Source organism: Halichoerus grypus, chromosome 4 (assembly GCF_964656455.1).
Source record: "Halichoerus grypus chromosome 4, mHalGry1.hap1.1, whole genome shotgun sequence".
Classification (NCBI taxonomy): Eukaryota; Metazoa; Chordata; class Mammalia; order Carnivora; family Phocidae; genus Halichoerus; species Halichoerus grypus.
This window is the reverse complement of record NC_135715.1, coordinates 188,925,454-188,950,318: the sequence shown is the minus strand read 5'-3', so window position 1 is coordinate 188,950,318 and position 24,865 is coordinate 188,925,454. Positions and strand designations below refer to the sequence as shown.

At 50.8% G+C, this 24,865-nt stretch overlaps 1 protein-coding gene across 13 annotated transcripts in view; it reads right to left on the bottom strand.

Moving 5' to 3' along the window:
- AGAP1 (ArfGAP with GTPase domain, ankyrin repeat and PH domain 1) overlaps positions 1-24,865 on the bottom strand; it is a 524,718-nt gene that overhangs the window by 322,446 nt on the left and 177,407 nt on the right. For 7 of the 13 annotated variants that reach the window (XM_078071497.1, XM_078071498.1, XM_078071500.1 and 4 more), the window contains exons 2-3: positions 21,982-22,040; positions 15,271-15,358 (exon numbers count right to left, since the gene is read on the bottom strand). In XM_078071497.1, coding sequence (XP_077927623.1) covers positions 15,271-15,358; positions 21,982-22,040 — 147 coding nt within the window. Of the gene's footprint in view, positions 1-14,563; positions 14,576-15,270; positions 15,359-21,981; positions 22,041-24,865 lie in introns of all 13 variants that reach the window. The other 6 variants (XM_078071496.1, XM_078071488.1, XM_078071494.1 and 3 more) reach the window with 1 other exon arrangement.

The window sequence follows — 24,865 nt, the reverse complement described above, 5'->3', positions numbered from 1 at the left end:
CGGGATTCTGCTGGGACAGGGCCAAATGACACCGCCCTATCCACAAATGAGCCTCGCAGCCTTCATGGAAGTTCCCAGCACCCATGGGGCCGATCGAGAACACAGGGGGCCGGCCTCTTCCTTGCTCTGCTCACAGCTCCAAAATCATCACTAAAAAGAAAAGAAACCTGCTTATCACGTTTCCTTTTTTTTTTTTTTTTTTAAACTGTGGATTTTCATCTTTACTTTTTCATGCTTTGGCAAAGGATGAAAATTATTTGTGAGTTTCAATTTGCATTTGTACAGCATATTATTTCCCTTTTCCATAAGAGGGGAGGGGCATCGTCCTAGCATCTGATGAAGCTGTGGCTGGGCTCATTGCTTCCCGTGGGGGCAAGCTGGCCTCGGGACCCGTCAGCGATCAAGAGCCGTGGCTCAGCGACGACGTACATCAGGGACTGGGTCTCCTACACTCCCTACGCAGACATTCTTGGCCATGAAGACCTTTTTAACATTTGCCTAAAATGTTCTTCTCCATACAGCCCCAAGATAAAACAGAATATCTGTAAATGTTGTTTCCTAATTATTTAAGACAAGTGGAATGAGAGGGATACACTGAAAAAGACTATGAATTCATTTCTCCCTAGGAAAATATAAAAAAATTAATCGTGAATGTGGCAGAAACTTTTGAATTTTGCCCTTTTAAATCTGACGAAAATACCGAAGTCAGTAACTTATTAATAAGGAGGTTTTGGAGAAGTTTTGTATTGTGACATTTAAAAGGAATTTTGGACCACATATTATTTTTTCACTGGGAAAAAAGTCTCATCGGTAATGTATTAGTTTACAAAACTTAACAGAGTCAGATTTCATTTCCTCTGCCAATTTTTTTTTTTAAACTTACATTGTTTAAAAAAAAAAAAAAACCAAAACAGTAACGACTATAAAAATGTACCAGCAGTGAGGATTAATGTGCAGTGACCACTAAGTGCTTCCACAGGTGAAGCACTCAGGCTTACGACTCGGGTAAGATGAAGGTTCAATATGTTATTTCCTCGGGCAGCCTGTGGTCCCTAATGAGTTCACTTCACCCAGATCTAAGTAAAATAACAAAGGAAGATAGAGAGAGAAGTCAAAGTTCCAGGTTAAGATGGCAGATTTGAACTTCACTATAATTGAATTTCCTTTCCTTTATTCCTAATAAAACAAAGGGGGGAAGTAAACAGCAGGAGAAAGAAAATTCATCGTCCGCTGAGAAAAGGGGTGAAGCTTCACAGACTAAAACCTCAAAAACAGTGGCCTTTGGATAAGAAGAAGACCCAAGACTGGGCAGGGCCCCTAATCGCACCCCCCACCCCTGGGGTTAACAGCCCCCAAAGGGCAGAGGGAAAAATGGAAAATGGTAGAGAGGCAGGACTTATCCTCGACCCTCTGGAGGCAAAGAAAATGCCAGAATGTGGGGGTCGGGGGGGGGCTGGGGAATGACAATATGTATTCCAACCCCCCATAAGTGAAGGGAACCCCATACTTGGACATTTGTAAAGTCACAGGAAAAGCAGAGCCCAGCCTGTGACAAAGAGCAGATCCCTGTGGTTTGGGGGCGGTTCCCTCAGAGGGCGGAGGAGAGGGATGGGTAGGGCATGATGATGCATTTATATTGTAAGTCTCCAGGAAAATAACATCCAGCCTCAGGTCCTGTGGCCCAAGCACTTCCCCGCAGGGGATCTGCATGCATGACTGAGGTCTGGAGAACGGCAATGCAAGCAGAGCGGTCCAGCCCTCTGCTCCAGGATACTCAAGACTGGGGTTATCACCTACCACAGGAAACCAGATGGCAGGGGGTGCTCCACACCCCGTACCTGACTTGGGACGAGCGAGAGGAGCGTTCTCGGTGGCCCCAGCCAATGTTGGTGGCTGACCCTGCAGGGACCCCAGAGCAGAGTCAGGACAGCCCCAGTCTCGGCAGAGACAAGGTGTGGGTAGATGCCCAAAGAGGAGGTACGGTATGGAGAAATGGTAAGGACACCATGCACCGAAGCTACAGGAGGAGGCAGGGAGGGAGACAGGAAGGAGGAAAGGAGCATGCAAAACACAGGAGCCAACAGAGAAGAAAACAAAACTCAAAAAGCACGGAAATCCCTTACAATCGCTTCCCTTTCTAACGCAATTTAAGAACAGGCTCTCCAAACAACAAGAATGCCAGGGATGAGAATCTCAAATAGGAGATGAAGTGGAAACCCCTAGAAAGGAGAACCAAAGCGACATTTTGGAACAAATGAGTAAAATTTGTAAAACAAGGTACAGAAGAGACAGTGCTCCAAGCTGAGAGTCTGACACAGAGGGACAGCTTGAAATAAACAGCTGGTGAGATTAGAAAGATGGAGATAAACCCGAGGCAGAAGTTATCGGACAGGATGACAGACCAACCTGACAGAAGGGTAAATGGGGTCGCTGACAACAAACTCCCCCAAAAGAACTACAAGACTCTTGAGAGATAAAATACAAAGGAATTTTCCAGAAATAAAGAGAGATCTGCAGATCAAAAGACCACACGATGTTCCAGGAAAAATGACACAGATTCTTAACATCACTTTAAAGAAGAGAAAACAGAGGCGCTGGTGGAAACTGCTCCTGCCAGCAAAGGTGGGGTTTCTTATCAAGCAGCAGGGTTTCGAAGCTACTCGAAAGAACTTTTCTCCAGAGAGGCTTCAAGACTTTTAAAAATGGTTGATTTTTGTGTAAGACTGATGAATCACAGACCTGTACCCCTGAAACAAATAATACATTATACGTTAATTTTTTAAAAATTTTTAAAAATGGTTGATTTAAGCATTTTAAAATACGGGTAACTGGTTTTGGAAGCGAGTCATAGTTAACAATGAACCGAGTACGTGATGCACCGAATGAGACCAAGAACGCGTGGATTTGGCCGTGTCGGGTAAACTCCTACATAAACGCAGAAACCCACCTTCTGGAATGTTATCAGAGTGGCAGCTTTGAACCTGGCCTTTTAAAATCCTTGTCCTGCAAGTGTCTGCACCTGAAATCTATCCAGACAAGCACCTTGCTATGGGACGTGTCCCATATTCTCACGGCCGACAAGCCGGGCACGCGTGTGGCGACAGCTTTCTGTGTGATGTCAGTCAGTGGAGCAGTAACTAGTTCCCCCACTGACTCGGGGATGTGTCATGGTGCGTTTAGTGCTTACCATGACTCGGGGGGCCCTATCTGAACAATTCCACGGGAGGAGAGCAGCTGCTTTCATTAATTTAACACAGGCATTATGAAAGTCCAGCCTTTCTTTTTACGTCCATACTTGTGGATCTATTTAGTGGCCGGGTACCTTGAAATAGCAAACAGGTTGATACATATTTTTTTTAAAGGGTCACTCGTGCAGCTCAGGCTTTCTTGACATCAAGCCAACAAAACCCAAACCAGGTGGACGGAAAGGTGGCCATACCACTGGAACCCGAGAGCCTCAGGCCCTTTGTGTCCCCAAGAAGGGCTTCACGGCCTCCTGTCCGGAGCAGCAAGTATGACCTGTGGAGAGCACCGTGATGGCCGGACGGTATTGCTGCTCAGACAGAAGCTGGAAAACGAAACGTCGGAGGAAGTGGTTTGTTGCTCAACAGTGACTATTTCTTCACATCTTAGCTTCCAAGAGCTTTGAGGAATATGCAAACCAGTAGTTTAATACATAAAACCTATTGAGAGTTCTCTCCTCCAAATCATCTCTTTTTAAGACTAAAATAAACACAGCAACTCTGTGCAGGTGTGTAGTTTGGTTTATCAAGGCCAATCTCCAATTTTCAACATCAGTGACAGACCCAATATCACTCTCATTAAGTTTTATGAGTTTCCCCCACCCCCCAAAAAAACACTATCTAAAATTGCTGTCAAATACTATTATCCCCCCAAAAGTTGTCTGTAATTAGAGCTGTAGAAGCTCAGCTACCGCAAAGAATAACATATGCTCTGCATTATCATCAACTCCAGAAGGCAGGCTGGGAGGCCGTAGAGCCCAAAGGTGTCCAGGGCTCCACCCTGAAATAAGGGGAACGCCGTCTGGAAAGAGACCTCTGCTTGCGAACGGCTTCCCACCTGCCTGCCCTCGCCTCACGCTGCAGGTGTCATGCTGACCACCCAGGCCTCTCACAGGGAGGCCCACCTCTGGGATCATGAGCCAAAGCTTCCTCCAGCCCCCAGACCTGCTGGGTCTGCCCTGGTTCCACACGCTCGGGATCTTCCTGCAATGCTGTTTTGGGAAGCTAGAACCCAAAGCCCCAAAGCTCACTTACACTCCTCCACAGAACTCAGTATTTTCCCCAATAACTTGGCAGCTGTTCCAGGGGTCAAGCCCCCTGCAGTGGACGGCAGAGCCCAGCCCTGAGGCTGCATGGTGGCCCAAGGTCCTTCCAAGTGCCCGGAGCCCAGCTGATGGTCTGTCAAGTTGTGATGCTGGGTGGTGGTACTTCCAGGCAGCAGCGAAGGGGAAGAGACACGACGCCGCCCGCCAAGGTCAACCCCAGGCTCACACCTGCCAAGGTCAACCCTGGGCTCACACCTCGAGTGGTGCCCGTTCCTCCTGGTGCCTTCATTTCCTCATGTGAAAACTCAGGTAATCAGAGCACCTGACTCAAGTGGGCAAGGTGAGGGGACAGGAGGCCAGCCCACGTCAGCTCCCCGTCGAGTCCTTACACGTCACAAGCGCCTGGCAGAAATCAGCTAGTAGTTCCGACGTCACAATGACGACTTAGCGATTTCCAAATGCAAACTCACACTTGGCGAGTCTCAACCTGCAAACGCAGTGACACAGGAGTGCACCCAGGACACAACCGGACAGCAGGACTTTGCCTAATACTTGGTCCTAATTCCACACATTCTGGAAGATCCAGGAGAACAAGTCAAAACAGCTCATGAAATAGCAAGTCTTCAACAGTGCTTCTTAAACTGCTCCACAGAATAGATTCTCCAAGTCTCCGCTACCAGCTTCTCCATGCTTGCGTAAGCCTGACGTTGTTCCTAAGCTCCACACGAGCAAAGGGACAGAATGGATCTGATCTGCACTCCAGTGACACTGTTCGGTTCTTACAGCAACAGGCAAGAGTGTTGCTGGGTGTGAGTCTTGCCCCGGGGGGTCCATGAGCAGGTGCAGACCCTGCCCCCAGAACCCACTGAGTAGGTGGGGCGGGGGGTTGGGGGAGTGCGGTCCTGAATGTGCATTCTACAGAAAACAGTCCTACATAATGATGGCCCCCGCTCAGTAAAATCTGATTTATGACCGAATAGTAAACTGTTTATTGAAAATGTTCCAAAGCCCACCACTGTGGTTGTACTTGAACATTCCAGCATCTACTGACGTCCCTGAAATAGCTTGTGTGGTGAACTTAATGCATTTAGTCTTAGACATTTGTTTCTTTGGGGGGAAATATACTTATAGTTGTTTTATTTTTAATATTCTGCACATTTATTTTAAGCATCAAAGAAAAGGTAAACTTACAAAGAGTTTTGCAAATTGGGGCGCAAGAACCTAGCTCCTCACCCAGAATATTGAAACAAGGCTTCCTTGACCATTGACACTCCGTGTGGCCTAGCACTGGTGTTGAGGGCCAGAGCGTCAGAGCAGGGGGGAGCAAGAGTGCGTCAGCAAGCACCAAACGGAAGCTGGATGCTGGGTTATTCGGCTACTAGCACGCTGGCAAATGGTCTCTTAGTTCTCCACTAGTGTGATCCATATGAAAATAACTTTCCATTAAAAAAATAACCTGTCGCATAAACTCTATTTTTAAATACACAATCCTAGAATCAAATATGGAAAAGTAACGGCTTTCACCATTGCTCACTCACGGGGCACCTGGGTAGCTCAGTTGGGTTAAGCATCCAACTCTTGAGTTGAGCCTAGGTCACGATCTCGGGGTCATGGGATCGAGCCCCACGTCGGGCTCCACGCTGAGCATGGAGTGTGCTTGAGATTCTCTCTCTCCCTCTGCTTCTCTGCCCCAACTCACTCTCACTCACACTCTCAAAAAAATAATAATAATAAAATAATAAAATAACTACCCACTCACTATTCCCTGAATATAAGCAGGTATATGCTTCGAGAAATTAAAAAAGGCTGCTCACTGTTAGTTAGATCCAACCCTACGGAGAAACCGAGAAATCCTACATATTTTAACAAGCTGATGTTTCTACAACACTGAGCATAGAGGTCTGCAAATTGTCACTAAAGGGCCAGATAATAAATAGTTTAGGCATTGTGGGCCATATTCTCTTCTGCTGGGTTGCTGTTTGTTGGTTTATTTATTTTTACAAACGTTTAAAAATGCAGTGCCCCTTCCGGCTCATGGGCAGTCCCAGCCCAGGCGGGGCGAGCGTGGCCGGAGCCTGTCTCCCCTTCGACATTTCTCATGCGGATGCCTGCACGCTCGGTTCAGATGGCTGTTTTCCACCTTCTCTCTGGAGACTCGCTGTAACTGTTCCAGTCTTATGGAAACAGTGTATTTGTTTTAATGGAAGGGATCCAGGTTTTGTCTCCAGGCCTGTGTCCCCATCCTGGCGGGAGCTCTGGTCTGTGAGAACACCTGAGGCTAGTGCGGAGTGTGAGCTGGAGAGCACTGAACCTGCCAAGCACTGGGGTGTCCTTGCGGCGGGGGCGGTCACTGCCTCTCCAGCTGAACCTGGCCCTGCACAAGGCCCAGGAAGCTCCTGCATCTGGAACATTCTGGAATAAGATCAGCTCACATTGGTCCCTGGCGCACAGCGGGTGCCTGCCCAAGCTGGACAGCACACCAGGGCACAGGGCCCGGACAGCACAAACACACCCTGCGGCCGGTGCTTCTCAGAACTGACGCGCAGCCAGCACTCCTGACGGGGCTGCAGAGGGCTCAGAGGTCAACAGGTTCCTGCAGTTCCTTCCATCGGGATGGAATCCGTTCCAACCTCCAGAGGTTGTCCGAGGACTCCTCCCCCTTGTCCCCACATCCCTCTCCAAAGCCAGGCTCCCGTAATGGCCTGTCAGAGGCCAGACCGCCGACTCCCATTACGTGTCTACATTAGCCATCCTCCCTGCCCAGGGGGGCCTCTTTCTTCCCTGGGCTGCAAGGGAAGACGCACAGAGCAACCGGCCTGACCCCCTGCCAGGCTATGCGGTTACCAGGCACTTGGGTCTGGACAGTTCTTCCCCAAACCCCCACGCTGGTCCAGGCGCCAAGCCTCCTCTCTTCACTCGGCCTGAACCCGCTCCCCGCCCCCTGGAGCACAGAGGCAAGAGTACTGCAGGACGGTCTGTGCACCAAGTCCCCAGCTCCACTCCATCTACTACTGGAGTGGCCCTCAAAGAGCAAGTGCTGTTTTCTTCTTTTGTCTCTGATGATATTTTTTAAAATAAGCAAAACAGTTTTGAAAAAATGGGGCTCGGGAAAGGGTAACAAATGCCAGCCACGCACACTGCTCCTCGGGGTTTGCGTGAACAGAACGTAAGCCGCCTTCAGACCCAGGGCAGCTGCTGCCCACTCATCACGCCGGCACTAGATCCTGCCTCAGAGTCTCCCAACACGCTGCCTCCAGGAAGCCGCCCAGGATGTACAAAACATGACACTGAAGCTGACTCTGGTTTCCACTTCTGGCCTGGCTCAGTCATCAAAGAATTCATTTGGACCATATGAAACTGTCACCTGCAGTAGATCACTGGTAGCGCTACATGCGTGCACACACAATCGGGCCATCCTCCTCACCGTGTGTGGCTGATTCCTGCAGATGCCCTGCCCTCCGGCTGAAGGCACCAGACTCCTGCATGGTCACAAGACCTGGAGGGGCGTGCAAGGACACTCTCACTTTACCCAGATTCTCCCACGTAGTTTGGCACTTGGCCTACTTCACTGCCGCTAACTTTTACCTCCCTCGTCACCATGTCCTGGTCCTTGGAGCTGGCCATGACCCTAAAGGGGAGCTCGCACTTGGGAGTTCTAAGGTCAAGCGAGCATGGTCTCACGGGATGTAACATTTTCTTCAGACAATGTCGACCGCTCCATCTCTCATCAGCCATAACTGAAATGTGAGCTCCATCCATTCAAACTAATACCCAGCCTCCTCTGGACTGTCAGTCTCTCCACCCTGACCCACAGCCACACAGGGAGCTTCTCCTAACCCCCGCAGCCTCCTCTCTGCACCAGACATAGCGTGCCCCTCACCCTCCCTTCACCCCAAGGCTGGCCTCAGCTCAGTATTTCTCCTTTTCTGTGCTCCCTTCCACAGAAAACCTCTCAACCCGGTGGTCAGACCACCTCAGCGAAGGCATGGTCACAAGCATCTGATGTCTCCCACTTCCTAGGACCAGTAAAACAGACTGAGGGGGAGGGAGGGGTGCCGAGTTAAGACAACAGTGGGGAGGGGGATGCAGAAAAACAGCTTTGTGGGCTGATACCTTAAGATCCAAACAAATGCGTAAACACTCCAAAGTTTGCTGCCCTTGAAAATCAAGCAGGAGAAAATGCCTGAAAAGCCTGAGGTCCACGGCCAAAGTGGGCCCGGAGAAGTCAGATTTGGCAGCGGTAGCACGAGGTGAGTTCAAACAGTGCCCAGGGCACCTGCCAGGGCAGGTCCTCATGGCGCAAAGCCGGACAGCAGATCTGTGAGTCAGAGAAGAGCTCTGCATTATGAGCCCCCGTTGGTGACCATACAGAAGAGCATGGGACTCCAGCCAGGCAACCAGAGGGGTGTCAGATCTTCTGCTGGAGCTACTGAGACAAACAGCCAACTCTCCTCCCCATCTCCTGGGAACACTAAGGATCACACGGTCATGAGGCCACCAATGAAATGCCTGCCACCAACTGGGGAGATCTAGCTGAGCACGAAGCCCACCGGGGCAAGAAGTGGGACAGACCATTCCTCATGACCTTACATGGATCAGTAGGGTTTTCTAGAGCGAAATCCGTCCCCTTAGCTGCTCCCAGTACACGAGTTAATAAATCCCTGCTCTTCTATGCAAGCTCCTTAAAGGTGACCATGTAGGGTCTAGGCTGATACAATGACTGCGCACCCTGTGGTTTCCAGATCAGAGCACGCCGCTGCCTGGGCCAGTGGTGGACAGTTCTGCTGCCATTCAGACTGCCTGGGAAGGGAGCCAGCTGCCAGCAAGATGGCAGAATCAAGGCCAGAGGCAGGGACAGACGTAGCAACGGACCAGGGTGGGAGCTTTCACCCCAGGGGGGGCTCAGCTTTGAGGGATCCAATGACTACTTTTTCATCTGCAATACAGAGGTCATGCATTTAAAGCTCTAAAAAACACCTTTGGTATTAAGATTTCACTAGGAAAAAATGATCTGTAATTGCAAAGGTGAAACTTTCTGGATGCTCATCTCCTTTTTCCTAGTAAAGAAATGGTTTTGTAGCAACATGTGATGTCCTGAGAGGTCTCGGGAAAGCACCAGCTGTGTCAACAGCGTGCACCGTGCTATCTGGGGGCTCCGCATCACGTGGCCTAAGTGAGCACTCGTGGGCTGCAGGGGGAAGCTGGAGCTCTTCCCAGCAGAAGCCATCAGGCCCTCCTGAGTGCTCACAGAGTCTCCTTCAGCCAGGTGCAATGCCTTGCATTAGAGTTATCTCAACAGAAGGCTCTTCTCCTCTCTGGAAGGTGCCCGACTCTCAGGATGCACTCCACTTCTTGTCGACTTAATTGTAACAACATGGGAAGATGTGTTCTGAGTTCCAAACGACCAGCTCGAAAACACATTCTGTCCTGCCAGCGCGGTCAGTGCCAAAAACATGACGACCTCCTCATTCTCATTTTACAGCCTTCTTCTTCTTGTTCAAAACAAAGCAGAACGTGCTTCTCTTTTATGGTTTCTTTGTGGCTCTAGGGATAATTTCAGGATCCCTCTTCTATTCTGGACAACATCACCTGGCCCTCAGCATGGCTTCCGTGTGAGGGGACAGAGTTAAGAGCAGGTGGAAGAAAGCGAGAGGTCAGTGGTATTTCCATGGCCAGAGGCGGGTTTGGAATGATTCGAGAATGTGAAAAAGACCTGCCTTGTGCCTGATCTATTAAACCAACCTACCAGCAGGCTGCTCGTAATCTCAAGGTTTACAGATAATCCTCATTAAAAAATTATCATGTACTCATAATCACTCAGTTACAAGTAACATGGCAAAATTATGTTAAAACATTTAAATGGCTGGATTTCAAAACTACTCAATTTTTATTAGAGTTTACAGATTTTTTTCATTGGGACTTTAAACAACACAAGAGGACGTGTTTAGAAATAAGCCCAAACATCTGTTGAGCAGTGGTAGCTTACAAAAATTTTTTTAAGTTTATTTGATTTGGAAAGGGTTTCAGGGGCTGACAGCTTAAATGCATTTCATGTGTCCCAGAAAATATGGCTAAGTGTTTACCACATGGTTTGTTTCTAAGCAACTAAGCAAACATTCATTAAAAAAATATTTCAGATCCCTGTGCTCCTGAGAACGTATCTCCTGCCCTGAGACAGACACATCTGCTGGGAAACGGCTGCTGGCAGAGCGCTGAGGGCAAGAACGGGCTGGGGGGGCGGGGGGGACAGCGGGCACCGCTCCTGCCAGGAGCAGCGGCCACAGAACTCTCCAGCCACACGGGGCAGTGGCAGCCGGGACCTGGGCACCCTGGCACCTTCCACCCTGTTTTGGTTCCCACGGTTCCATGAAAAAGTAGCTAAGAGCAGTTAATTTTATAATCACAGGAGGGAGGGTCCATGGACATTCTTAAGCTTGTCTCTACCGACCTTAAAATCTTCCACTCGATCCACAGGACAGCTGAGTCTCGTCTTGGAGAGCCCGTGTCCTGCACCACCAACATGGCAGCTCCTGGGTGGGAGCTTCTGCAGGCTCCAGATCCTTCCGCACGAACTGTCCGCACAGTTCAGCTGGGCCCACGGCAGAAGAGAGAAGAGGAATAACGCGGGGATGTCACAGAGACAAGGTGTCAGAGCAATGGCCCCGTTTCTAAAGCTCAAAGTCCCTCGAGGACACCACAATCCACAACCTCCCAGTCCTCGAGGGGTACAGCGGCTCGGGGCAGGTGTCCGTCAAGTTCCCACGGACACTAAACAGCCGAGTCTCCTTTCCTTTCTCTTTTTCTTAATTTTGAGGGGAGAGAGTGAAAACCCGAGTGGCAGTCCCGTGGGGTCTGTGGTGGGGAAGGTGCGGTGCACAGTGGATATTAAGCACGCACATGAGGTGGACGCTCAGATTACATGCCTGAAATACCATTCACAATTCTAGTTAGCGCCATCAACAGGGTACAGATCACAAAGGAATCATTTTCACCTGCTTCTCTTTACGCGGAGTGAGTGACAGCTATGAAATCCCCATCAGAGGTGTGAAAGTCACAGACAAGCTCCTCTGTGTGAAGCTCCCGGACACCAGCAGTGAGCACCTCCAGGGAGAGCGGGGGCAGCTCATGCCCCTCCTGCCCCCACAGCGAACAGGACAACCGTGCTCCGTGCAGCTCCCACTGGAACACCACGTGTGCGAAACACACGGAGGGTCGCTGGTGGGGGGGTTCCCTCCCGTGACACAGATGTTTGAGTCCCAGCCCCTAATACCCGTGACGTGACCTCATGTGGACAAAGGGTCTTCGCAGACGTGACGAACATGAGGCCAGACAAGAGCAGGGTGGGCCCTAAGTCCAGGGCCTGCCATCCCCCTGAGAAGAGTGCGATCTGGACACGGAAACGAAGCCCCTGGAAGAACACTGCATGGGGACAGAGGCTCGGGACAGACCCGTGCTCAGAGCCTCCAGGAAGAACCAACCCGTCAACACCGTCATCTCGGACTTCGGGTCTCCAGCACGGGGACAGTAAGGCTCTGGGGAGTGAAGCCACGCAGTTTGCGGCCATTTGTTATGATGACCCTAGGACTCAGACACGCACACATGCATGCACACGACGAAATGGATATTTGCCTGCACAAAAATTTCACTCCCTGGATGACTTTGATGGGATCACTGGTTCCCCGCTGAGTTACCCACTTTTGCATTGCTAATTTATTCATTAAAAAACACACATAATATTGAAATCAATCCCTCATTTAAACTGCATCTTTAAAACTACTGAAATCGTGTTTGTCAACTCTCTGTGCTATAAGAAAATCCGTGAGAACGTATCACCCGGTTCAAACACCACAGCTGTTCTCCTCGGAGACCCAGCTACAATCCATCTGATGAAAAGTACATTCCGGCAAAAGTCCGGATCATCCCGCGCCAGTTTCCGACAGAGAGAACTCTCCTGAAAACAGAAGGCCTTCCCCACCGTAAACGGCCAGCAACATGAAGATCCCGCAGCAGGTCAGAGTGGCGCTAAGGGACATTTACACGTTAAGGAAATCAAGGAACAACTCTGTGAGGGCAGGAGAGCTCCAGCAAACCGTGTGCACTGGCCGATCTCACGGCCACCAGCAGCAGCAAGCTGGAGCCTGAAGTCACTGCCACGTGCAGCTGGGGGCAGCCGGTCTCTCCAGCAGGTGTAGGAGGAAAGGAGGACGAGTTACAAGCGGAGAGCCCCACAGCTCACTGGATGTGCACTCCCCCAGCACGGCGCTGCAGACGCCCGTCATCAGCTCGCTGCCCCCTAACCTGACCCTCCGTCTCTGCGAGTAGTCGCGGGTGGGGCTGAGCTATGATCGGCTTCATCGGCCGCCTGCACGCATGGGACGGGATTCCATGGCTCCGACGCTCTCCGCAAACCTGGGCAATGTTTCGGTACATTCCAACTCCAGAACAGCCTGAATGGAAAGCTTCTCAATGAAGTAAGCACATGTAATCAGTCGACGTTATTAACACGTTCGACAACAACCAAGATCACTTTCCAGCTACAGGCTCCCTGGCAGAATTCCAGTTCCAGAAAGAACTCCAGTGTGGACAGTGAGAAATCGAGGCTTTCCTCAATCATGGCCTTGCTGAAACAACCTGATTCTCCTGCTGCTATGAGACTCGCCCAGGCCAGGGGACAGGAAGTGGCAGTCAGTTCCCCGGCCTCCCTATGAGGCAAGGATGTGGCCACCTGCCTGGTTCCAGAAAGGCACAAGCAGACAGCCCCTGGGAAACAAAGATTCAGGGGGGCTATGGGGTTTCCAGGCATGCGGCAGCACCTGCCCACGGTTCATTCTGCAGCCAGAGGCCCTGAAGCACGTCCACTCAGGAGCACCTGGGGGCTCCACCCTTGACCTGAGTCACACGTGAGAGGACAGGTGGGCGGCCTGAGTCCCTGGAAGTCGAGAGAAAAGATCATGGAGTCTTTCCCCTGATCCAGGACACCTTGGGCACAAGCCCCACTGTGCGGGATGAGACTTTGCAGATGAGGAAAGGGATGTCCTTTGGTGTACTCATGCATGCTTCTACCCTATAGGGTATTTTTAAAACTGTATGCAATGCCATGAAATTTCAGTAGAGTAAAATGTGTTAAACAATCAAAGAAGGGGGTTCATTAGAGACCACAGTTTAAGTCACCCCACTGAGTATAATTTTTACCTGAAATATGAACATTAGAGAAAAATGCCTTCATGCTCATCAAAATATAAGGGTCCCTTGCAAAGAAACCCCAAATGTGATGGAATAGACCAAAAATAGGACATGGGAAAACAGCAAAAGCCCCAGTAATGACAAAACAGCACTACATGGGGAAGGGACAGGTGTCCATGACTCAGGGGCTCTCGCACTGACCGCACTGGACACTGAACCAAACTCGGGAGAAGCCGGAGCACTGGCAGCAAAACCAGGGGCCCAGACCGTTATCACTGGCGACCCCTGGACGGAATCGGGGCATGTAGGGAGAGTGTGGGCAGATTCACTCGAAGAGGTGATCGTGTCAAGTCAGGTTAGCCCACCCCTCAGCATCTGGTGTCATCAACGATACCTAACCCCAACAAAGATGCAGAAAGGCCAAGAAAAAAGCTCCAGGCCCGGCTCCCTCAGTGGAATCAAAACGCCTATGGCTAAAATCCACGCTCAGACACCAAGGAACAAACGCAACAGCAGCACAGCCCAGGCACAGATCCCAGGGAGGAAGTCAGAAAGACCCAGAACCTGCTCTCCCCCCACCCCTCTCCAGATCGTGCCCTTCCCAGCATCTGTGTTCATTCTCCATTGGACAGCTGTGGGCTTCTCTTCGATTCCCAGCTAGGAGCCTCCGAGTCTGATCTCCCTACGCCCTCAGCTCCACGTGGATAACGAAGAAGCGGGCCTTTCCCTGAGGTGACCACCACGAGGTTTTGATGACAGGGTTGCAAAACTCTGCAGAATGATGGCAGAGCCCCCAGAGAGCCCCAGAACGCCAGCCTTCCGTACCCTTCTGAATGGTTACACAGTCTCCAGGACAAGAGTTAAATACTAGAACAGGTGTTACAGGGAACATGAGAAGCTACTCAGGACTACTGCTAAGGACACAGCTAAGGGACAGAACAGGGTGAAATGTGTAACTTAAATAAAAGGATAAAATGAAACAGAATCGATGGCACACGGAACAAGGAGGAAGGGAACACTACAGTGCGAAGTTGAGCCTGTCCTCTCTCTTCAAACAAGACAAGCGCTGCCATGAAGAAAACGTATAGTTACCTGCATCCATATCTGCAAAGAATGGAACAGCCAGTAAGAGAAAGAAGGAACCAGAAATTCAGTGTCTCAGAATTGGATTTTAAAAGGTTATACGGAGAGAAAATATCATTCAGAAAGCCGCCTGTGAACTCTACATTGATTAAAGACACAGGGATTGCATGGCTTCCTGCTGTTACCGTAATTTCACTTAAAGCAAAAAATAAAATATGAATATGTTAACTGAAGCAAAAGCCTAATGGCAAAAGAAATCTCTTACTCTCATGCAAAATGATTCTTATGTGTTTATAATAGAATATACGGGGAAACATACTCAAAACATGTGGTGGTGGTCATCTGAGAGGCTCCGATCCGTGACCAGGTAACAGTACATACAAGTTATGGATAAACTCGATATCCAGATCAGAGAAATGTCCGAGTAATATTTAAAGGGGGTGACACTGGATTGACATTTGAAACGCCAGGACTACTACATAAGAAATAAATTCAACAGCATTCCAAGGCTCTACTCTACTGTTCTAAATGCCAAAGTAAATATGATCAGTTAGCTAAAAATACTATGGAAGAAATGACATACCTAAGGATTTTTACTGCTTGGTATTTTACTTTCTTGAAATGTGATGCATCATCATCATGATTTAGAATATGCTACAGAAAAACTTAATAAACTAAATGCTCTCGAGCTTGAGACCGCCTGCCAGCCCGCATACCTTCGGGAGACTCCTCCTGGACGTACGTGCCGGTCAGGTACCGATGCACCAGGGCCGACTTGCCGCTGGCCAAGTTACCCACGATCCCCTGAAACACACAATCGGACGACTGTTCATTATCATTACATCACTCTACTCGTCAACCTGCAAACAGAGAGGTTAACTTGTACGGTAAGGCGAAGCATGATCATACCCAAGCATCGGCTGGAAGGCCCAAACCTGGCTTGTTAAATTCTCCTCCTGAAGTCAAAGGAGCTCCTAAGCTCTCACTTTCCACCTCCCGTTCTTATCGGTCTCGCGGGCTCCGAGAGCGTGAACGCCGTCTGAGCACACACCGACAGTGGCCTTCTTCCTGAGACCTCTTGCAGCTTGCCCATCAAGGACCCCCCCCCCATATTTTTACCTTTCCCTTCCCCACCAGAACTCTCCTCTCTGCATTTAAGAATGCCCACATCAATTCTTTAAGAAAAACAAAACAAGAGCTCTGCCTCAGGACGCAGGTCCCCTCCTACCAGAGCCAGGCTCTCGGCCATGCTCGCTCTCCTGGTCCCGCGCTCCACCCTTACAATCTCAAGATTTGGTCCAAGAGCTACAAGGACGCTGCCCCTGAGGTCAGCAAGGACTACATTTCTCAAAGCACTAGCCTTTCTCTTGCTCCTGACCCAGCCCATCACCAGAAGCTGTAGATGAGCCGCGTTTTCTTCAAACTTTCCGCCCTGGGCTTCCTCCTCCAACTTCCTCTCAGCCCACATGGGCTCCTTCCAGATCTCCTAGTTTCTTCTAGATCCTCGACTCCCATGCCCCCGGTGTGCCTGGCCACATCCCTCCAACCCCCAGTAAGCTACTGATCCCAAATCTCATTCTCCAACCCCCCACCAGGAGAACTATATAAGTTCTCTGCAGGCACCCCACACCATCCATGCTGGTACTCAAACCCCAGCACCCCCAGACCTCACCACTCTCCCCAGTTTGTTCATCCATCTCTATGGCCACACTCCACCCGGCCTCTCAAACCAGAAACGTGGAAGCCATCTCAGATTCTCACCCTTCCCAGTCATGGAGCCCCTGCACTCAGGAGCACCTTCCCCGTCACGCTGGGGCAGGCCTGCTGTCCACTGGATCACGGGGCAGATGTTAGCTGGTCTCTCTGCCTACGGGCTCCCTCTTCACCCCTAGAGTACCAGAGAGATTCCTGGAAACTGCCTCATCCTGATAGGCCTTGCTGTCTCTCTCCAGACACCTGGACCTTTCCTCATCAATCACTTCCTGAAATACTATTCCTGCTCCCTGGTCAGCAAGCAGTTCAGATGTCACCTCCTCTGAGAAGCCTTCCTGATGCACAGCCTCAACTGGGCACCTCTCCTCAAAGCCCCCTCCATGCCCTCCTCATGACGTTGTCCCATGACCTTTATTTTACCAGCATCGCTATACGGGTCTGATTGGCGATGCTGACGATTCCCAAAGGGCAGGGTCTGGGTCACCTTGTTTCTGGGTCCCAGCGTCACCCCAGCCTGGGCAGCCTCCCACCAGTACTGGCCCCATAAACGAGCCAACGAGTGAATGATCCAGCACGAGTACAAACAGGGGCACAAAGCCAGGTGATGTGGGCAGATCCTCAATAAAGATGTTTCCCCTCCCGATGTGACTCATGTCTTCTTTTTACCCGGGGCCTCCATAATCTGAGAATTTCTACCTATTAATTATTCTTTTGCTCAAGGGTACCTGCTGTTTGTCAGCTTCATGCTGAGAAAATCCAAACCAGTATGCCACAGAATTAAATTTTTAATTAAGATTAGAGTTTCTCTTTCCTGAGGAGGAAAATGCTCAGAATCAAACACTGCTCAGTCTGCGCCTTCTGTGTGTGGCAGTCATTCCTTCCTTACACACCGGTGCTCTGCAAAGAATGAGCTGACCCTTCGGGAGGAGAAAATCAGTCAGTCTTGGGGGCGGTGGGGGGAGGCATGTGCTACGGTTTAAATGGCCATTTCACAGACCTTCGTATAGTCACGCCCCATGGACCTTATGCTAATCTGCAACACTGGCAGGAACTAACAGCCCGCTATAAGGAGGAATAAAATGAGGGACGGAAACGCTCCTGAGGCCATAAAGCTCCACTGGAATCCATGAGAGCTACTGGGTGTAAAAAGGAGAGCATGGACCCAGCCCGATCACCGTCTACAGGCTTCGTGGAGAGACACACAGGAGTGGGTCCGGAAAATCGCACACAGGCCCGCCTACGTCTGGTGGCCAGAGGCAGTCACTGACACCATGGGCGGGCCCCGTCCTCTGGGTGGGCCGCGAACCCTCAGGGCCCCTGCTCATGTCCTCTGGTCACACGGGGGAAAAGAGTGCCCTCTCCTTTTAGACAGATTTCTCTGTTGTCCACACCTCACCACTTACCTGCGAAACGTGCCGTCTGCTGAAAAGGAAGTCAAGGCTGTCAGGAAAAATCCCAGTTGCGAATTCAGGGAAAACCCCCAGATGGGCTGTGACCAGAGGCTCCCCCTACGGGCAGGATGTAGAGGGGGGGTCTCCTCTGTCTGCCCACATACCAGCCCTGCACGCCTGCTGCCCGTGAGCAGCGTCCCGATCCAAGAGCCACTGGTCACTGATTGTCTCGCCACAACTTCGGAAAACCTAAGGCATGGCACCACCACTCGTGAAAGAAAGCAAACGCTGAAATTTCTCCTCTGACAGATTCCAGAAGATTTGTTGCAAAATATCACATAAAGAGTCCACTTGAGGCTTGCGATTATGTCATGTACTTGCTGCATCGTGCCAGTCAGGGGTTCCGAAGGCGCTGACCTAAGGGGCCACCTGTCTCGGGGGTGGTGTGTCAAACAATGAGAGCACAGAGGCTGCTCTGAACAAAGGAGCACTTTCTGCAGAGACTGAGAAGTCCTCGGTGCAGAAGGGGAACCCGCTGGGGTGGCCAGGGAGGATGAGCCGCCTGCCCTCCCACGCGGCGGGGCGGGGGGGAGGAGGAGGGAGCGCCCTGACCAGAGCCAAGCAGAGCCGGCCGTCCCACATGCAGGTCAGGGGCGGGACATACAGAACTTCCTCCGCTCGACTGCAGAACCACGTTTCCTCATCCATGGGATGGGGCCGACCCTTCAGCACATGTGCACAAACCTCAAGACAGTTACGTTTTGGGAACACAAATCCATGCTGCCTATTAATGGAATCACCTCCTTCGCACACCTCTGAGCATTCACTCCAGGAAATTACACGCTTTTGAAATAGCAGCATAAAACCAGTTTTTAGTAGTGAGCATCCCAATCATGGGCTGGTATGAACGTGTGGGCTCTAGCAGAACCCCTAACAAACTACCAAAATCAGGTCTAAATCAGAGGATCGGATACTCAACCATCACAGTCAGACTGTAATACCGTCAAAAGGGGACCCGTGGCCTCCTGGGGCTTGTTCAAGTTCAGTTCATTAAACTTAAATGAAAATTTAAATTTGGCTCCTCGGTCGCACTGGCCACCCTCCAAGCGCTCGGCGGCGGCCACGTGGGGCCAGCAGCTAGCGGCCTGGGCAGCAAGACACAGGAGGGCCCCCAGGCAGGAAGCTCAGCGGGCAGTGCTGACGCGGGAGCGCCCAGCCCAGGTTCAAATCCCGGCTCCGCGGGCTGACCGCCGCTCGCGGGGGAGTCCCCAGGACGCTGAGGGCGCGTCCTCCTCTTGAAACGGGGCAACAACAGGACGTGGCTCATGGGCGGCGGGCAGGCAGAAGTGAGGTTCCTGGGTGACGCACTCACACCCTGCCCTGCACAGAGGCCGTGGCCCGCAGCCTCATCACAATAGCGCTCCCGCTGCTGGGCTCCGACCGCAGAGAGAAGGCGCTTTGGCGGTTTCATGAGCTTGAGGCCATGTCTGCAACTGGTAAATCTTCCCGAAAAGCTCCTAGTAACAGAGTTGCCAACTCTGCAGCATTCATTCGACAGGCATTTCCTGAAGGCGCCCGCCCGGCAGGATCAATCCTGAGCCAGGCACGGCGGTCACAAAACCCGAGAAACAGGCAGCTGTCTCGAGGCCAGTCGTGCAGACCCCGGCTTCGGGAAGGGCCGCGGGACGGACAGACCCCGTCCTCCCACGAGGAGAGAACCCTGCGGCAATGCCGCAGAGAAAGGTCACGGCTCTGGCGGGAAGGGCGAGGAGAAACGGGAAGGATGGGCCCCGACGAGGACGGCCGGCGATGGCCGGCGGGACGGGCATGTCAGACGGGACAGGAGGGCCTGAGGACCACACCTGCAGATCCCAGTGTCCCTTCCCACGTCATCCTTTATTTCTTAGGTTTAAAACATGTTTTTCTGGTAACCAAAGTCACATACATTCTCTTCAACGTCTGGACGTTCCTTGTAGCTCCATCTCCTCACCTCAGAGGCAAGAAATCTGAAGGGTCCTGCCCCTGCCCTGGGTCACCCACAAAGCCCCACTGCTGCTGGGGCCAGGGGGTGTCCAAGGGCCCTGGGGTGGGGGGGGCTACTGGCAGACAGGCTGGAGCGGCTAACAGCAACACGGACCTCGGAAGAAAGGCCACACGCAGGGGAAAGGCCATATATGCACAGGTATACACGAGGGGCTGGGGGAGACCAGAGCAGGCCCGTGTCCAAGCCACATGGCACTGGGGGCACAAAACCAGGATGGCCTGCCTGCATCCTACAGTCAGGGCTCACCACTGGAGCAGTTCAAAACACACACACACGCCACACACAAGCATACACACATATGCACACGCGTATGTACACACATAGCACACGTGTACAAACATGTATACATACATGTGCACACACCACACGCGCGCATATGCATGTATACACACGCCACAAGTATACACGTGTAGACACGTATGTACATGCAAGCACACACATGTACACACATCACACGTGCACACACCACACACGCGCACATGCATGTATACACACGCCACAAGTATACACGTGTAGACACGTATGTACACGCAAGCGCACACACGTATGCACACATCACACACAAGATACACACATGTGCGCACACCACACACACGCACACGCATGTATACACATGTCACAAGTATACAAGTGTAGACACGTATGTACACGCACACACACGTACGCGCACATCACACACAAGCATACACACACGTGCACACACCACACGCGCACATGCACGTATACACATGCCACAAGTATACACGTGTAGACACATATGTACACGCAAGCACACACACGTACGTGCACATCACACACATGTATACACACGTGCACACACCACACATGCGCACATGCATGTATACACATGCCACAAGTATACACACGTAGACACATATGTACACGCAAGCACACACATGTACGCACACATCGCACAAGCATACACACACAAATGTATATATGTATACACAAGCACAAGTACACACAAACATATATACGTACACACATGCATACACACACAGCACGCACAAATACACAGGTATACATATATGTACATATGCCATACACATACAAATACACACGCCGTACATACACATATGCACACACACATATACACATGCATATATATACATACATATGTAAATACACACACCACAAATATACACCCACTTATGCATATAAATGTACACACACATACATGTACATATATGCACACACCACAAATACGCATATAAATATATACACACTCGTATACATGTAAACATACACATCTCACACAAATATACATTTTTGCATATAAATATATACATGTCCACATATATACACACCGAACACGCATACACAGATGTACACATATACATGTAAGTACACACATCACGCAAATATACACATATACACATGCATATGTATATGTATACATACATATGCATGTAAATACACACACGCTTCTCCCAAATGCCACTTATATCATGACAAAGAACATGATTATTTAAAAGTCATACTGGTCCCTTCCTTCTACCCTAAGGCAGAGAACTTGCAGTGGAGAGGTGTTCAAGGGTGTGGTTGCAATAGACCCAAGTCGTTTTTTATATAAGGCAATTTGAAGCTTTAAATAATCTCACTGGAAGAATATTTAGACTTTTTAATTAAAACAAAATCTTCTTTTATGTTATTACTTTGTACCACGGTAAGTCACCAGTCACATTTTTTAAATGATGAATTCCAAAGCTTGACAGCTCATCACAGAAACCTTCCATGACATCCTGGCAAAGGATAAACCAAGCCACATCTGTGCACGTGTGTGTGACTCCGTCTCTCTCTCACACACACACACGGACACGAGAGAGACAATGGCGGATGGACCCTGCCCGGCATGCAAAGGGCCACTCCGGCAGGCTGGCTGATGTGGCTGCCCAGGCACACTCAGGACTCCAGTCTCCAACTGCCAGCTACGCCTGGTCCTTCCCAGGGACACACCCAGAAGTGTGTCCCTCGTCAGGGCCCCAGAGACAGCCAGGCCCCATCGGATGCAGGCCTGGGTGTGTGCCCCTCGTCGGGGCCCCAGAGACAGCCAGCCCCATCGGATGCAGGCCTGGAAGTGTGCCCCTCATTGGGGCCCCAGAGACAGCCAGCCCCATCGGATGCAGGCCTGGAAGTGTGCCCCTCGTCGGGGCCCCAGAGACAGCCAGCCCCATCGGATGCAGGCCTGGGCGCGCTCGCAGGCCACCTCCCGCCCCTTACAGAGGCCCACTTCCTGCAGGTGAGGAACCACAACCACAGAGGCCAGAAGAACCACTCACCACTTTGAGCTCTGGGACAGATCGACTTAACGTCCATTCCTGGCTATTCACAAAGGCATCTGTAAAACAGGACATAAAGCAAGGTTAGATGCCACAATCCACTTCAGTGCAGTCAAAATGCCCCCAGCGTGACACTTCCCAAACGAGAGAAACACCAAGGATGGTGAAGACCCACCTCACGAAGACTCACGCTCCTCCCCCCCCATTCCTATCCCAAGTCTGTGTCTGTCTCCTAAACTAGGATGTACGCTTCAACAACCCCAAGGGGCCTCCGGAACTTAGCTCTTCTCCACCTCAAACGTCCCCATCTGAACCCCACAGGCCCACACTGTCCAGGGGGTGAGTTAAGACCCTTGTAATCACACACACTCGCAGGCGGGAAGATCAAGGAGGCCCCTGGCTTCCCGGGAACTGACCCCTGTAGCCATCAGTCAACTTCTGGTCTTTTAGTTTGTCATAAAGAGAGTCTCATCTGAAATCCCACCAACAAAGTCATGGAGAGAATGACTGAATTTTGAAAATCCAAATGTTCACAATACAACAGCCATTTATGGTTTAGGAGATATTGTGGAGTTCTGATGCTCACAAACATATGCTACACTGAAGATGCAGTCAGAACTGTAAGGCCTGTCAAAAAGGCCGGGGGAGGGGGAGGGGATGCCCAGCCACTGTGAGGCCCTCTGCAGAGCCCAGCCCCCCCGGCCAGCAAGCTCATGGTGCCCCCCCCCCCCCACCGGCTGGTCGTCTCTGCCCCTCACCTCATGTGTGTGGGTCAGGTGGGCCCACCCAATACAGATGACCCAACGGCCTGATTCCCCACACCTCCCACTCACCCCTTATCAGGGAGACCCCACAACACCACCCGTACTGTGCGCACTTATGAACAGACGGAGTTGAGCTCACAAAAAGGTGGCAGCCTGTTCCCACCACAACCAGCCAAGGGCAAACCCCTTTCATTCCAAATGGGATTCCCTTTCTATTTTCCACAAATTCCGAAATTTCATCACTCCACGTTACGTCCAAGAAGAAGTAAAGTGATTCACAAAATACCTAAAAGTCAAGGAACACCCATCATTTTCAAATACATACATGATATTCTAATACCATGGGTGCAGGAATGGAAGCAAAGGGCGTAACCGTGCAGTTCCACTGGGGCTATCGCACAGAAGGACAAGAAACGTGTCTGAAGGAAGCAAGGCGAACACGATCCACGGAGACACAAAAATGAGGTAGGCGGCCAGCGAACAAACCAGACTCCGGGGCCCTGCAGAGGTGCGCGGGAGGTGGGACAGCCCATCACAGAGGATTCTGGTGCTCAGCAAAGGACGGGTCAGGGGGCTGGGAGAAGACAGCAGGCCGTTAGCGGCTGGGTAGACACAAGCCGATACAGACACGTCCGGTCACCTCGAAACCTTAGCTAGAAAAGGGACTGGTGTTGAACGTCAGAGACGCTGGGCTCTGGGGGGGAAGGGCTGGCCAACAGGCAGAGTGGGCGGGCAGAGGGGTGTCAGCAGGAACTCAGGAAGGAAGACGTTCGTGAAAGCAAAGACCAAGGGCAGCTTCTACCCCCCACTGACGCAAGCACCCTGGGGGCTATCAGGGTGCACCCACTCTTCGGTGAGCCAAGCAGCCTAGTGTGCCCCAGACAAGGCATCTCCTGCAGACAGACAGACAAGGACACTATGAGCACAGAGCCGGACCCCCGGGAGGCACGGCGCAAACGGTAACGAACACCCTTCTGAGTGAACAGCACTGCTAGTTAAGTTGCAAAACACTGATTTTCTGTCACCAACGGCTCTCCTGAAAAAAATGGGAATGTGGCCTTATAGAATCTGCAGGGTGACCCCAGTGATCCAGGAAAGCCAGTCACCATGACGCTCCCACCATGAACTGGACACTCCAGAATGTCCCAGAAGTCACCCTGTGGCTGTGTGCGTAACCAACCCGACGTGGGTTTGCTAGATTTAGACAGATCCACGTGATGGAATACCAAGCAGCCGAAAAATCACCTGAAGCCTCAACACACGGAAACACAACGTCCCCAAGCTCTGGTCAGTGGGGCACGTGTGTGTAGGGGGCCCTGCAGGGACAAAATACACATACGGGCCTCTCCAGGCTGAGCAGGTTTCCAGTCGAGTTCCTGACTTAAGGCTTGGGAACCAGGTGGCTTAGGGACAAGAGCAATGAGGTGACTCTCCTTCCCTTGTTACCTCTTGGAACCTTCTAAACTTTACTCCATCTGGGATGTAAAAAATCACATAATACAGGGGCGCCTGGGTGGCTCAGTCGTTAAGCGTCTGCCTTCGGCTCAGGTCATGATCCCAGGGTCCTGGGATCGAGCCCCACATCGGGCTCCCTGCTCGGTGGGAAGCCTGCTTCTCCCTCTCCCACTCCCCCTGCTTGTGTTCCCTCTCTCACTGTGTCTCTCTCTGCCAAATAAATAAAATATTTAAAAAAAAAAATCACATAATACAGTTTTTAATATGAACCATAACAATAAAACAGAGAGTAAAGAATTAAAATGAGCTCAATTCATGAACGCACTGATTCTTAAACACCCACCACCGACAATTATGTTTCTCACAACTAATATTAAATATTCTTTAGAAATTAAGCAGGGCCCATTAAACAAAGATACATGGCTATATATAAACACTGGAACACGCGTGTGGCACCTCTTTACTTGCAAATACATCCTCACTCCAACGGCATGTTTGTGTTTGTGGCAATGAGATTAAATGAATAAATGCTTCACTGATCAAAAAAAATCATCTTCCATAAAAAGAAACATTTATTTTAAAAACTTGCATCACTGGTCAGAACATAATGCTGCCTAAGACAAGGATCAATGAAAAATAACCACAGATTTGCAGAGATGGACATC